This window comes from Arachis stenosperma, chromosome 8, assembly GCF_014773155.1.
Source record: "Arachis stenosperma cultivar V10309 chromosome 8, arast.V10309.gnm1.PFL2, whole genome shotgun sequence".
NCBI lineage: Eukaryota > Viridiplantae > Streptophyta > Magnoliopsida > Fabales > Fabaceae > Arachis > Arachis stenosperma.
This window is the reverse complement of record NC_080384.1, coordinates 42,599,384-42,615,265: the sequence shown is the minus strand read 5'-3', so window position 1 is coordinate 42,615,265 and position 15,882 is coordinate 42,599,384. Positions and strand designations below refer to the sequence as shown.

The 15,882-nt window shown below is 32.6% G+C and overlaps 1 protein-coding gene across 1 annotated transcript; it reads left to right on the top strand.

The window, feature by feature from the left end:
* Positions 1 to 6,377: 6,377 nt before the first annotated feature.
* LOC130944074 (cation/H(+) antiporter 28-like) lies at positions 6,378 to 9,780 on the top strand. The gene is made up of 3 exons (XM_057872217.1): positions 6,378 to 6,776; positions 6,862 to 8,475; positions 9,012 to 9,780. Exons 1-3 carry the CDS (start codon positions 6,606 to 6,608, stop codon positions 9,618 to 9,620), a joined length of 2,394 nt encoding a protein of 797 aa, XP_057728200.1. The 5' UTR covers positions 6,378 to 6,605; the 3' UTR covers positions 9,621 to 9,780.
* Positions 9,781 to 15,882: the final 6,102 nt, after the last annotated feature.

Sequence of the window (15,882 nt, the reverse complement as noted above, 5' to 3'; positions counted from 1 at the left end):
TCATGATGATTAGGAACCATATTTATTCAGAGAATAAAAATAACTTGACCAATATTACAACCAGTTAATATCGCGCATTTAATAATATGATCATCAAGTCATTTAACTTGTAATCTTATCCCATTGCACAAACCAATTGATTGGTCAATATTACGCTAAAGCATAATCAGAACACCAATCTTAAAAATTAATTTATGTTGTGGAATACCAGAATAATTTAAGAAATTCAACATCTATGTACTCATTATGTATAATTTATATTCCATGTTAACATCCTCATTAAAGATTGAATCACAACATAAATAAAACTTCTCATTTCCAGGGAGTAATGACATGATATGCCTATTAACTTCTGTCACAACGTCAAGAATGGGAGCTAAGATACTCCTGTTTTTAAAATACTCAACATTAAAATCTTGAGCAATAGATTAAGATAAACAAACATTACCAAATCTTGCAACGAAGGAGAATCATAAGGTAAGAGAAAACTGTCTGGTATCCTCACCAATGATTCACCATCAATATTATCTCCAACTAAACCATCGCCTAACTGAAGCAACCATTTAGCAAATTTCTCTAAATCTTGAGTGCAACAATTTGAAGTTTCTCTAGGAAGGCTCATGTTGTCCCTTAATTGCAAGATATGGCAAGAATGCAATAGAACGAAGAATTAATGCATGTGTGTACAATATCCTCCTAAGAACCATGTGGAATCACAGACAATATTTGGTGAAAGTCACCACCAAGAACAACAACTTTGTGCCACCAAATGGAACATCGGGATTAAAGCCATCAGTAAAACGAAAAACATCCTTCAAGCACTTGTCTAATACTTCATAGCAAAATTTATTTAACATAAATGCTTCATCCCATATAATTGATTTTGCAGATGAAATAAGATGTGCCAAAGGTAAACCTTGTTTAATATTGCAAATTGAATCTTGGTTAACACTTAAAAGAACTTTGAATCGCGAGTGAGCAGTTCGTCCATTAGATAACAACGTCGCAATACTACTTGATGCAACATTCAAAACAATCTGACCTTTCGCTCTAACTAAAGCAGATAATAAATTCTAAAGAAAAGTCTTTCTAGTTTTATCGTATCCATAAACAAAGAACAATCCACTCATATTGTTGCAAACCGCACAATATTGTGTCATATGCAGTCCTCTAGTAAGGATTTAATTGGTTAACAAAATCAATAGACATCGTTAACGACTCGTCTCTATTGAAGTTGAGCTCATCAAGAAGCAGAGAGTCATAAAGGTCAATTTTATTAAATTAATCAGGAACTGGCATATCAACAAATTCTTCAAGAGATCTACCATTGTTCGACAGCAACTTCTCAAGTAAAAGTTGAATATCTACACCCAAAAAAATGAAAAAGATGTTAATGTTAATAGCACAAAATTCAATAACATAACGATCAAAAGATAAAAAGCAGAAGCATAACCAAATATAATTTGTTATCATGTTCGTGTTAACGTGGATACCTTTGTATGTAGTTCAATTGGTTGTCGTACATGGATTCTCGTATTCTGTCAAGAGTGCCTACGGAATTCCTCGGCCACCCACATGGAGATTTTTACACTGCGGTTGTGCCGCTAATATTTTTCAGGTGGATTGAGATTCTTAACATCGACAGAGTGTTGCGTCAATTTGGGGGAAAGCAAGGACCGTCCAACCCTCCGTTGAAATATCTTCACAGCGGGTTATACGACTCTTCCCAATCACCATAAATTTTAGCAATTGCCTTCTGCTTTGCCTGCCAAACCTTCTTGTAAGAAACATTGCACATGTATGCTAACTCTACTGATCCTTGCAACACCTTTATGCAAATAGTCGCATCTGCATGAACCATGGAAAATATATGCTGGCAAATGACATTGCTATCAAGTTGAGCATGATCTTGCGACATCGAGCTTGCCAAACAACTGTGAGGCCCTTCATATTTTCAAATAACCCAAAATCTGGAAGACCTCGTCTTTGCAACCTGTATTATCCAACGACAATGGTCCCCAAACTGCTTGCATCGACATACATACCAAGTTTGATCTGACTCTACCACCTCCTATATACTCCTATATACATACCAAGTTTGTACTTCTATAGATGTTGCAATTCTTGATAGCAAGCATAGCTATTTCTCTATTAAGAAACTTCAGTCCAATCTCCAACTCCATCTCACCCGACAAAGCATAGTTGCTAGATCTGTCTTCCGCGGTAGTCGAGTTCATCGCTACATGATTTAAAGACAGATAGTGGCCTGGAGTATCGCTGGATACAGCACCCCCCCCCCCCCACCATACCAACTGATTTAGCACGAATTGGAACATCCTTCTTGCGATAAAGCGGTTGGGTTGCGGGAACAACTTCTGCTTCTTCAATGCTGTCATCTTTAATGTCATCTTCATCAGACGTGGCTGCCAACCCATCTGTAATACCTTCTAGGTATGCAACACGGTTGGAGGGGATGGACGTGCATGGTGATTTTCTATATTCTGTTCTGACATCACAAAGGCGTTAGAGGTGGGACTATAGGCTCTACCAATTTCCTGAAAGGGTATGAAATCTGCTGACCCGAAATTTCTAAGCTGCTCCACATTATTAGAACTAGAGGAGCTTTCGTCAACATCTTGAACATTCACACATAGTTCTAACGAATAGATACTTCCAATGCAACGATGATAAGAAAACATCATCGAAACATGTTGGTCAGATTTAATTTGCATTTTATGATACGCAAATGATTTGGCAACTGCAACTAGCATTCTGTAAGTTAACTTCATGATTTTCTTCTTTCCAACCATACCGGTATTCATGAGAGTCAAAATTTTTAGCTCTTGCAACGATGTTTGTAGCGGGATCATTATCCAAAGTGGATCATCACAAACAAATGTAATACCTTCAGATGTATGAGAAATTTCTCCATTTGGATATATGATGACATAGACATTTTCAGAAGGCATAGGCACAACAAAATTACTAACTGTCATATTTGATATACAAAGTAAAGTGATGGAAGAAAGATTGTATAAAAAGTGTGAATTCCAGGTATGGTAACACACTAGTTGCCACAACAATTTATATAACAAAATCCAGAACCCATTTCGCGTGCGATACACCTAACTTGCTCAATTTCGTGTATAGTACCCATAATTTGGAGGTCATTTCGTGTCTGCCCCCCTTGACTTGCTCATTTTGTGGGCACCCGTGGTGTCTTGGCTCCAATGCCCCAATTCGTATTTATCAGGGGAGAAATAACTCTGCCATGTCAGCCTCATTTCGTGGCTGCCAACCTTAATATGGAGGCAAAATCTTATTTGTGGACACCAAGCTTGAAATGGTCATACGTATTTTCAGAACACTTTTGATTTTTGCGTATTTCGAAAATAAATGTATTTATTTTATTTATTTATATAAAAAAATTTTAAGGAGAGCTTTTTTCTAAGTTTTCTTTTAGGATTTAGTGTGTTTTTTTCTTATTTCATTATCAATTTTCTTCGACTACTCACTTGCAATATTAGGATTTTTGTTAATTTCTTATTCTCCTTAGTTGTTTCTCTAATTTTTAGCTTTATTTTTACATTTCATTTTTTTCTATTTTTAATTCAAATATTTATTTTAATAATGCTTTGTAAAGTGTTGGATATGAATGGCTAAACAATTGTGTTAGCTCAAGGTTTCAAGGGATTCATGAAGATGCTTTGAAACTCATTTTATTATAATGCGTCATTATTTTTTTCACTTTCTTTCTTCACCTTTACTTGTATGTTTATATTGAATAATATGGGCATCTAAGTAGAGTAAGCTTATTGTGTGTGATTATTTATGATTATGGATATTTATGCATGATAAATTAATTATTAGGTATATATTTATTGATTAATTATTAGAAAAATGATAATTTAACTTTTTTTATAATATCATTGTAAATATAACTTATTTTCAAACATGCATAATATCGCAAAAGCAGCTGTAGTCAAATATTATAAACAATTCGAATTCGTAACAAGTAAAATATAACAACGGTTTCACATTTATCGAAAATATCACTTTTGTTATTATCGGAAATATATATTTTTATTATTTATTTAAACATATGCCAAAAAGGCAAAGGTATAGGGACTCTTTATACACAAAATATCTTTTTTTTTTCTGCCCTACATATTTTGTTTTTGAAATGTTCTTTCCACGTGGGCCTCTTGTTTGCCTCCTCCACACAATAATGACCTTGTCATTATCCCCTTATCCATGCTATACTCCTATACCATTGCCCCTTTTGGAAAAAAGTATTATCTGATGCAAATTATCTATCAGATTAATGCAACTACTTCATCATACTACCATTTATCTATTTGAGCAAAAAGATCTTTATTAATTACCATGGCAACTCTTTCTCTTGGGCAATCTTGCCGTATCAAAGAAGCACCAAGCAATGAGCTCAGAAACAGGAACAACCCCAGGGTTGTTATTCTACTATCTTGCCAAGGAAGAGGACCTGTCAACAATTCTACCCATGGAGAAAAGAAAGACATAAGAGGAAAGATGACCCTTTTGAAGCTATTCACTGGTTTTGAGAAGCTTGGGAAGAATCTGAAGCAAAATTTGAGTCCACAGCGAAAGGGAGATTGGAAAGACTTGTTGCTTATGAGTTTATCTTTTGCTGTTTATGTGTATATATCTCAAAAGCTAGTTTGTGCCTATTTCGCTTGGACTTCTTTACCCAAGCATATGTGGTAGTTAGTTACATGTCTCAATGAGATCATTTCTTTTTTAATATCCTTCCCCTCCTTTTTCCATGTTGGCCGTTATAACTGAAATATGTTTAATGGGCATATAAACAGAGGAAGGAACTCCATCACTTTACTGGTGTCTTGGTGATGCTGGAAAGGGAACAAAGGATTGAAATTTAATGCAACTCAATTACCTTATTTTCTATCTAATTTCATGATGCAATAATAATAAGACTGTTCAATCTCATATGAACACACTACTCTAAGAAACTAGCAAATTTTTAATCCATTCAATCTGAAAAAATTATTACGCTTAGAAGTTTAAATATCTCCAAATTAAATTATTCTAATGTTTTTTTTTATGTCTAAACATGGAAAGAAACAAAGCAAAGACTATCCTATATCCGGACGAATGATTTGCTAGAGATCAACACAAAACTCAAATCAAATAACATGATTAGAGTTATTCTTGGCACCATATCGCAGCTCTATTTACTTCTCGAGATACCACTCAACGTGAACAAGCCAAGAACGAGATAAAAGCTCCTGAATCTTGTGAACCCAATCTGTTACTTTAGATGAATACCCACTTGTAAGCTCATGCATGATGGGCAAAATGTAAAAGGTAATCTGTTTCACATATAATATCCCTCAAACCGTAATCCCAATCTAAAATCAGCCCCCTCCAAACAGCAAATAATTCACATCTGATGATAGATCATGGAGGAATGCTTCCAGAGTAGCCCGAGATCCAATCTTCCTTAGAATCTCTAATCATACACTTAAATTCCGCTGAATTTAAATTCATATACAAGCTTGCATTACAATTAATTTTAAAATTGTTGCCTATCGGTAGTTCTCAACACAGACAATTTTAAAAAGACCTAAAAGCATTGTTTCGATTTCTGTAAATCTGTAAGTTCTTGATGGTAATTCTAGCCAATTATTCTATTGTTTAAATACCGTTATGTTATGACTCATTTTGGAACATGACGCTTGCCATCCCACCACGCAATATACCACCTTTACCTATACCAATGTCATTGCATAACCCACTCTTCATCTCACCACTATTGCTCTCATTATTAACATCAACCACACCAATGACCTCCCTACCGCACCTTCAACCTTCACTGCTACTACAATCGTCGCTTCTCTCTCCATCCGCTTTTGCCTCTTCCCTTTTCATTGCCACAACCGCACAACCCCATGCCTCCACCATCATAAACCTAACCTTAACTCTATCTTCCAATAAAGTATATTTTTTTTTTTTTGCTTTAATATTTTTGAAAAATTTTAAAAATACAATTATAAAAATGATTTCATTCTATGTAAAAGCAGTAAATTATATCTCTAGAAATAACACATTAACTATCCCATGAAAAAAATTTATATTTTATAATGTTGTATTTATTATTTTACACATAAAAAAGGAATAAGAAAAATATTTGTCTAAAGAAAATGAAAGTTTAATAGAAAAAAATAGAGACCTTTGTATTTATTAAAGAAAAAGCCTAAATAATTGCTTTCAAAGAGTAATATGGAACAAGAAAAATATTTCTATTTCTGACTTATCCATGTTTTACGGTTTATTACCTTCCTCTTATTGCTCCAAATATTGTATTCCACAATCTTCATATCCTTATTCTCCTTTAAGTGATCCTCTATTGTCTCCTGAGGCTAAGCTATGAACCACACAACAAGTAGCTTGGACGAAGGAAAAAAAAAAGCTTTGTGGTGATTACTCACTAGCAAAAAAAAAAATGAGAAAGAAAAAATATTGTTCGTGTAGATCAAGACTGCAGAGAAAAACAAAATAATGTAGAAAAAGGTATATCTGAGCAAAACGTAAAATTTTAGCTTGTCAACATGGCTTTTGGTTTTCAAGTTTCAACCACTCAATGTGGAGCGAAGCTAGGGACTCTCATATTTGAAGTTGGCAAAAACTTTATGGTATACATTGGTATGATCATCTTATGTAGTGGTTTACATTTTCTACTAAAGCTTTATTCACAACCCCGAATTACTTCTCAGATAATTGTAAGTTTATCTCTACCGCTTTCTCTCTTTGAAACTACCAAATAAAAGAGAAAATTCTTTTAATTATGTTATTCATGTATTGCAGGTAGGGTTAATTTTGGGAAACATAGGATTCATACGTAATTTACTTACAAAATTTCACAGGACCTTCGGATTCATAATTGATTTTGGTATGATGTGTTACATGTTTGTATTGGGGATAGAAATGGATCCATTTATACTGTTTAAAAGACCTTCTAGATATGCTCAAGTTGCTTATGGTGGCATACTCTCAACATTTATTATAGGATTGTTGATAACTCCAATTACTGGATATTTTCTACACCAACCTAGATTATTAGAATTCACCATCTATCTATGCACACTTCTTTCAAGCTCTGCCTCTCCTGTGTTAACCCGTTTGATAACTCATCTCAAAATAGGAAAGTCAGATATTGGACAACTTGTCATTGGAGCAGGGATGCATTCGGATTTTGTGTGTTCTTTACTCCTTTGTATTGGCTACATTATTTCGCCAATTCCTTTGTACTGTGAAGCTTTGAGAAATGAGCATGCTTTAGAAAATCATAAGAAGATAATTAAGACTCAAATTATCATGGGTTTGGTAGTTTTGGGTCAGATGATGGTTGTATCCCTACTATCACCATTATTTATGAATTGGGTTAATAATGAAAACCCAGAAGGTAAACCCATGAAAGGGTCACACTTGGTGCTATCCCTTGCTTTCATGGTTCTAATGTGTGCTACCTCCCCTTTGTATGGTTATCATCCAATTTTAAGTGCTTTTGTGACAGGGATTTGCTTACCAAGAGAGGGTAGACTATCAAAATGGGTTATAACCAGAGTAAACTATTTATTGACCATCATATTCCATCCTATCTTTTTCTTGTGGATGGGTTATGAAGCCGATTTTCGCAAGTCTGAGCCTTCAAATATAGGAACATGGATAAAATTCTTTGTACTACTAATTGTAAGCATGACTGGAAAAATTGTTGGAACCATAATTTCTGGAGCAATGCTTGGCTTTCATTGGCCTGATTCGGTTGCAATAGGGTTGCTCCTTACCATGAAAGGCCATCCTCATATCTATCTAGCTATCAAAGGAAAAACTTGTGATGTAACTATTTCTACATGCATTGGGATGATAATTGCAAGTTTTGTGACAATTGTGCAAGCCCCATATGTTGTAGCAAATATAATCAAGAGAGCAAGAAAACGGACACGTACTCATCAGATGGCTCTTCAACTTCTTGATCAGTCAAATGAGCTAAGGATTCTCCTATTCGTTCATGGACCGCACAACATTCCTGCATCAATCAACTTCATGGAGATATCACGTGGCAACACAGACCCTGGCATTCTAATCTACGTTGCTGACATGATTGAACTTACTGATGAACTTTCAGCCACATTAGAAAGGGATGAAGGGGTTCATATGGCAACTATTAAAGATAAGAAAGTCATGGACATGAGGGACCAAGTGACTAATTCTTTCCAAAGCTATGTAGCCATCGATGGCGATGGAGTTACACTGAAAAGAACTCTGGCACTCTCAACCATCAATAACATGCCGCAAGACATATGTGTTTTAGCAGAAGACTTGATGATTTCTCTTCTCGTACTTCCATTCCATAGGATCCAACGTCAAGATGGAACATTGGATGCTGGTAATCAAGGTTTCAGATATGTCAATAGAAAGGTAATCTCTTATTTATTTAAAAACCTTGTTATGGATTAAAACAAATTCTGATGAATGTACTTTCAAAGACCAAAGTTTACATTTCCATTTCCCTTCAAAAATGAAAACTTGATCTTCCCATGTTATTTGTACGAACAATATTAACTTCAATCCTTTCCAGTGAGAATGGTAGTCCATGTTTTTTGTTCTGAACCCAAATGCATACTACAAACCAAAAAGCCAATTGGTAAATATCTCCACAACTGTCATTGGTAATTGATACACAATTATTATCTCCACAACTGACATTGGTATATTTAATTTTGAGTGAATACTCCATCCGGCTCTAACAATTATCTCAAAAGGACAACAAGGTTCCTAAGAAAAAAAAAATACCAAATCTGGTGAACTGATTAGCCCTGTGCAAAAAAAAAACATCATTGACTTTTGTTGGCACAGGAATAATTGTCAGGGGCTGTTTTGAGTTTTTTTCTTTAATTTTTATACGATAAGTACTATATTGAGCTCCTGTATTAATAATACCTTTTGTTGAACAGGTACTAAGAAGTGCCCCTTGTTCTGTTGGAATTCTTGTTGATAGAGGCCTTGGAAATATTGAACGAATATCAAGATCTGAAGTAACAATAAATGTGGCAGTTATATTCATTGGAGGAAAAGATGATAGAGAAGCACTCGCTTATGCTAGTCGTGTGTCACAACATCCAGGAGTCAAACTTACAGTAATAAGATTACTAGTAGATACTAATGCTGAGTCTTCTAGATTAGTAGGATATATGGTGGTTAATCCAGAGCAAGAGCAAGAGAGACAAGTAGATGATGAGTATTTTGCACAATTTTATGAAAATCATGTAGTTGGAGGTCACATTTTGTATACGGAGAAGCATCTAGCAAATGCTGCCGAGACCTTTTCTACTCTAAGATCATTAGAAGGATTGTATTCGTTGGTGATTGTGGGAAGAGAAGGTGGAGTAAACTCTATATTGACAAGAGGGATGAACGACTGGCAACAGTGTCCAGAATTGGGACCAATAGGAGATGTTTTGTCGGGACCTGATTTCTCTACAACTATGTCTGTGTTGATCATTCAACAACATAGACTTAAAGGAGAATTAGATGGATTGGATGAGGACTTCTCTATCATGTAGGTGTTAGATGAATTGGTAGTGTTCTTAGCTATAAGAAAACAATAAAAAATTAGATAGGTAGTATAAAATTAGACACAAATTGTAGTAAAGAAATAGAAAAAGGAATAGAAGTAATATGTAAAAAATGATAACATACTATATATTATCCTATTAAAATATTAAAAATTCAAAAGGATGTGAATTTTTTTTTTTTTTTTTTTACTTTTACAATGGCTTTAAAATTACAATGCTTTTCTTTGAGAGATTAAAGTTCAAAAAATTGGATTCATTATTTAATGAGTGAAAATAAAAAAAATTCAAAGGTTTTAAGATCTCATCAAAATTTATAAAAATATAAGGGTAAATCACCAAAAATGCACCAGAATAATTTTGTTACTGACAAAAATGTACTCGAATTTTATTATCAATAAAAATGTCCTTAAATAATTTAAAAACGTGATAAAAATGTCCAACATTAAATATGTATTCTCAAAAAATACTTTAAAAATTGAGTTTTAATACAATTTTTTGTAATCATGATTAAAAAAATGAGATATTTTTATCCTTAAATTTTGGTGATTTTTTACTAAGTATATCTTTTCTTGTGTTTTTTTCGTCAACAACCAATAATATTTTTAAAAATAAAATAAAAATATAAAGAGCAAATTTTTATTCCATTTTTTGTGAATATTTTTTAAATAGTTATCTAAATATTCCAATAAAATTTTGGATCAAATGCATAAGCGATTTGTCAAATATAAAAGTTGTTTATCACTTATAAAAAAATATTTTTTTAAAAATTTTTGTTGTATTTTTAAATTATTTTAGGTACTTTTGTCAAAGGGTTAACTACCAAAAACGCCCCTAAATTATTTAAATGTTGACAAAAATGCACTCGAATTTTATTATCGACAAAAATGCTTTCAAATAATTTAAAAACACAACAACAATACCTAACAGTAAATATATATTTTCAAAAAATATTTTAGAGATTGAATTTTGATGTAATTTTTTACAAGCATGATTGTAAAAATAAGATATTATTATACATAAAAATTGGTGATTTTTCGGTAAGTATATTTTTTTTATATTTTTTTTTGTTAACAACCAATAATACTTTTAAAAAATCACAAAACAATATATACATAACAAAAATTACCAAATTTTAAGAATAACAATATCTCATTTTTATAATCATGTTTGAAAAAAATTACATCAAAATTCAATCTCTAATGTAATTTTTGAGAAATACATATTTAGTGTTAGTTTTTTTGCAAGATTATCTAACATTAAATATGTATTTTTCAAAAAATACATTAGAAATTAAATTTTGATGCAATTTTTTGCAAGCATAATTAGAAAAATAAGATATTATTATCCTTAAAATTTAGTGTTTTTTCGTTGAGTATATTTTTTTTTTGTAATTTTTTATTAACAACTAATAATACTTTTAAAAAATCACAAAAAAATATATACTTAGAAAAAAATTACCAAATTTTAAGAATAATAATATTTTATTTTTTTAATTATGCTTGTAAAAAATTACATCAAAATTTAATCTCTAAGGCATTTTTTGAAAATATATATTTACTGTTGAGTATTGTTGTTATGTTTTTAAATTATTTAAATGTATTTTTGTCGATAGTAAAATTCGGGTGCATTTTTGTCAGCGTTTGAATAATTTGGGGACATTTTTGGTAGTTAACCCTTTGTCAAATGTAAAAGTTATTTGTCACTTATAAAGTGGACTATGGAACCATCAACTATTGGAAGAAATTTTTTTTCAAGGAGATCTAATCTAGAATTCAGACGCTCTCACCAAGTAAAAATGAAGATACAATTTAGTGGGGTGTTAATAAATCTCATACCTATGATGTAGCTTCAAGGTATCAATTCTTTCATGCACCCACTGAATTTGGTATAGAGAAAAACCAGCAACAAATTAATTGGAAGTTCCTCTGGAAATTAGCCATCCCACACAAAATCCAATTATTCATGTGAAAATTGCATGAGAGGATACCGGTTAAGCTCCCTCTTTATAAGCAGTTCCCATCCACATCACCAATTTGCCCAAGATTCCAGTTAGAAATAGAATTGGTGACTTACCGTCTATTTCTTTGTAAGGAATCAATTGGAGTCTGAAAACGAAGCACACTGCAATTAATATTCTCTGGAGCTAGCCAAGGTAATTTTCTACAAGTGATGCTGGGATAAGGTCCATGACGATGTTGGCTCTAATCTGTTGGACTATATTAAAGTCCAGGAATAGGTTGATCTTTGAGCAGAACCAAACCTCACTAGAAGTGATTATCGCTGATTCAAGTAAGCTTTGCCAACAGTTGAGTGTGCTGCAAAAGAATAGAGCGTTTTAAGCCACTAGCTTCATCTTTTATTTTCTCCTTCTTATATTGTACTGCTTTTATTGTGACCAGTTGTGTGTTTAAAGTTGGGTGGTGGGAGACTCCTTTTTTCTCTTTTATTGTCTTGTACCTTTGGACACTTGTAATTTATAATTGATGAAATAAAATATTTTAACTTTAAAAAGAAAAAATAAAGCTAATCCAAATTTTGGTGATAGGAACATATAGTGAATAATTTGATTAATTTCTTGAAATGCTTATGTTCTAGGAAAATACCTGAAATTAAAGTGGTATAGGCCTAAACCCGAGGTCCAGACTCTTTTGAATAAATGCATCGACTTGTTCACCAAAGGGGTAAAGCTGTTCGACGTCCTCGAGTGGATGATGGTGGGAGGGTACCTGTAAAAAATTCTGATGTTTAAGTTAGTAAGAGTTTTAGGCAAGATTAAGTGAATTGGGGTTAACAAATATCTAAATCTGATGAGATATTTAGAGAGGTAGGTTAAGACTTGGCATCATTCATGAGCCTTGCCACTTGTAATAATAGGAAGCTATTCCTCCAATATCTGGGGAGTTATTCCACGTTGGAATAGTGGACGAGTTGTGGATGACTATCTGGAGTAGTAATCTGACAAGGTCTTTCTTGCCATGCAAGTCAGGGTCGAACATGAGTGAGTTACCCGTGTCCGAGTAGGTCGATCGAATGCCCATGTGCATTGGGTGTTTATTTGAGCTATGAGTTTTATTTTTGGATCATGACATGAATAGTGCCTTTGCTCGTGATGGAGTTTACAGAAGTCAGGGTTCGAGTAAATAAGCTTGTGTCATCACTTCTTGCTCTAATAGGCCGACGCACTCGACGTAATTGCGGCAATGTAGTCAGATAACTCGACATGATTTTATTGAACTGTTGCTTCGTCTTTTGTAACTTTTCGTGCGCCTTTGTAGTTTTCTTGGTCATAGCCTTTATCTTTTTGCCCCTCACCTCCAAATATATATATGGCTTCTTTCTCTCTTTTTTTTCCCTCTTTCGTTTCGTTTATCTCCATATCTTCTTCTATAAAGTCACTTCATCTTCTTCCCAAAATCTCATTTCCAAGTTTACTCTTTTTCTTGTTTTTGATGGTGCATTAAAAATTTTAAGATATGCTCTTTGCATTCTTACTTCTTTAAGGTTGGTGCCCTTTCCTTTTATTTTCTTGATGCATGTCTTTTTTTTTTTTTTTGTTCCTGGTATTCTATGTGAGTTTTGTTTATTTTCCTTCAAGTTTGCTTTGGAGATGCTAGTCAAATAGGTCATAGAAAATGTTGATAGAATAGTTGCTAACCTTTTGCAGCTCTGGAAATATTGGTGTTTTTTTTTAAATATAATTTTCTTGAAACAAAATTTTGGGTTGTTGAAATCAAATTTTGGATAATGCACTTTGTTGAATTTGTTGTTATTGTGCATGGCTTTTAGGGGCCTCCTTGCCTATTACTGGTGGTGTTAAGGTCTTTGATGATATCATTACTAATCATTATACGAATTTGACTGTTCATAAATCCCCTGCCATCACCAAGAGTGCCAAGATTGCTTATTGTCAATTATTGAAGACATTCCAACTTGTATGTGATATGACCGACTTCTTTCTCCTTTTACACGTGTTTAATTATTTCTCTTTTGTAGGTATTTCGTTCTATATGTCTCATTCCGTAGTTAATGACATAATGCCTCCTAATATTCCTGAGGGGTTGGATTGAGTAGATAGTACTGTGCTAGGTGATGTTTCTGCAATGGATAGAGATACTTTAGAACGGTTCAGTCTTGCACACCCAATATGTAGGAATTAGAAAGATGAAAAGAATTGTCTCGGTTGCTTGATGAATGCTAAGAACCAGTTTAAAAAATCACAAATTAAAAAATTCCAGTTTCAAATAGTCCGTATGAATAACATGTTCTAGGCAAATCTATTAGGTTTTTTTGGATCCTTTATGAAATTGAGTGTTTATTTGGACCATGACTTTTTTTTTGGGTCAAATTTGTTAGGTGATTTTGGATCCTTTACAAAATTGGGTTTATTTGGACCATAATTTTTATTTTTGGATTATAATATGAACAACTTTTAATACTCAAAGACTTTTTTCATATAATTGTCAAATGTCGAATTTCTCTTTTCTAAGATTGTATTTTTAAATCCAACAATTGACAAAATTTTTTTTCATTTATTATAAAAAAACTTTTTATTTTTTTTGAAAAATTTAAAACTAAAATTTAAAATATAAAATTTAAATTTAGATTTGCAAAAAATTAGAGCATACTAGCCAAAATAAATTAACTCTTTAGTTGAACTTTAAATAAATTAAATGTACTAAAAATAGTATCACTCCCGTCCCATTTTTTATGACACACCACAGACTTTTTGAATTGTGTTTGCATGAAATTTGTTAAAAAAATGATATTACGAAAAGCAAGAGTAATAATATTTATTTTATTATATTTATATTATTAATAATTAATTATAAATAAATGATCAAATTAATCTAAAAGGAATTAAAAATAGATCCTTTCCAGTAAAAAAAATTAGATGATATCCAAATTACACTTTATTCTCTCAGGTCACAAAAGAAATGAAAAGAATCCATTTCCAAAAAAAATTACTCCTTTTTCAAACTAGACTAACTAGTTTTTTAAAAAATTTTAAATCAAATTTATTTTTTAAATTAGTCATTTTAATCTTTTTTTTGCTAACAACATCAAATTTTATTAAAAAATAATTAAAAATTAACACAATTAATTTTAAGAATCTAAGGACAAATTTAATCATTTACCCAATTAATTATTGATTATTAATTATGTCACATAAACCAACTAGCTAATAATTTAGGCACTTTGCCGTTTGTGGATTTCAACTTGACAACACCTTCGATGCAGCCCGTCCTAAAACTAAATAAATAAAATAGAAAACTTAGAAACCAAGATGCACTTTGGCAAGGACCAGAACCAATGCCAATTGAACCAGCCTTCCCCTTCCGAATCCTGTTTCATTTCAAATGTCTATATATTTTATTAGAAAAAAAAAACTCGGTTCAAGGTTGTGTTTCATAGTCAAGGTTGTGTTTCATAGTCAAATATGATCACCTAGCGCTCTAAAACTGGTTGAATAATAGAGCTTCACGAGCAAATAAGTTCTGGCATAAAGCAACTATTAATGAATATATACTTAAAAATGAATCAGTATTCTGAAAAACGTTAAAAAGATTAATAAAAAAGCAAATCCACAAAATGTACAAGACTGTATATTATTTGTATCGATGGATGTAGAGTCCAGATGTAGCTCAAATAATAACGAGTTATATTACTGGGCAACGATGGACACCTTTCAAGAGAAGCATAAAAGACGAAATGGAAAACCCATCTCATCAGATTCACTTCTCTCTATATGATTTTCCAGATATGTAACGGTCCATACCAGAACTGGAAATCATGGTAGAACCTGACTATATCTGGATAGAGTAAAATTATTCAGAATGGCAACTGCAATATACATTGAGTTGGATCCACTGGAATGAAGACATGAATGCTTTTGCTCGACAGGAACTGAAGAGGGAAAGAGAGAAGACAAGGTGGCGGCAGCTGCCGACTGTGAGAGAAGAAGGGTGGAAGTGGAAGGGAGAAAGTGAGATCAAAACCCTAATTGTGGTTTGGGGAATGGGGAGAGGAATTTAAATAGGCATGATTTTTTTTTTGGTCGCTAGGCCTGATTTGGGTCTTGAAATGGGCCAGAATCTGGGCTGGGTGATATTTTTTTATAAAGAAAAGTCCATTAATGAAAACTGTTTAGATGGTAAATGCCAATCATGCTTATTATTTTGCTGATTTATTCTGTTCATAATAATTTTTATTATTATGTTGCCATATTTTTTATTATTTCACTATGAATTAT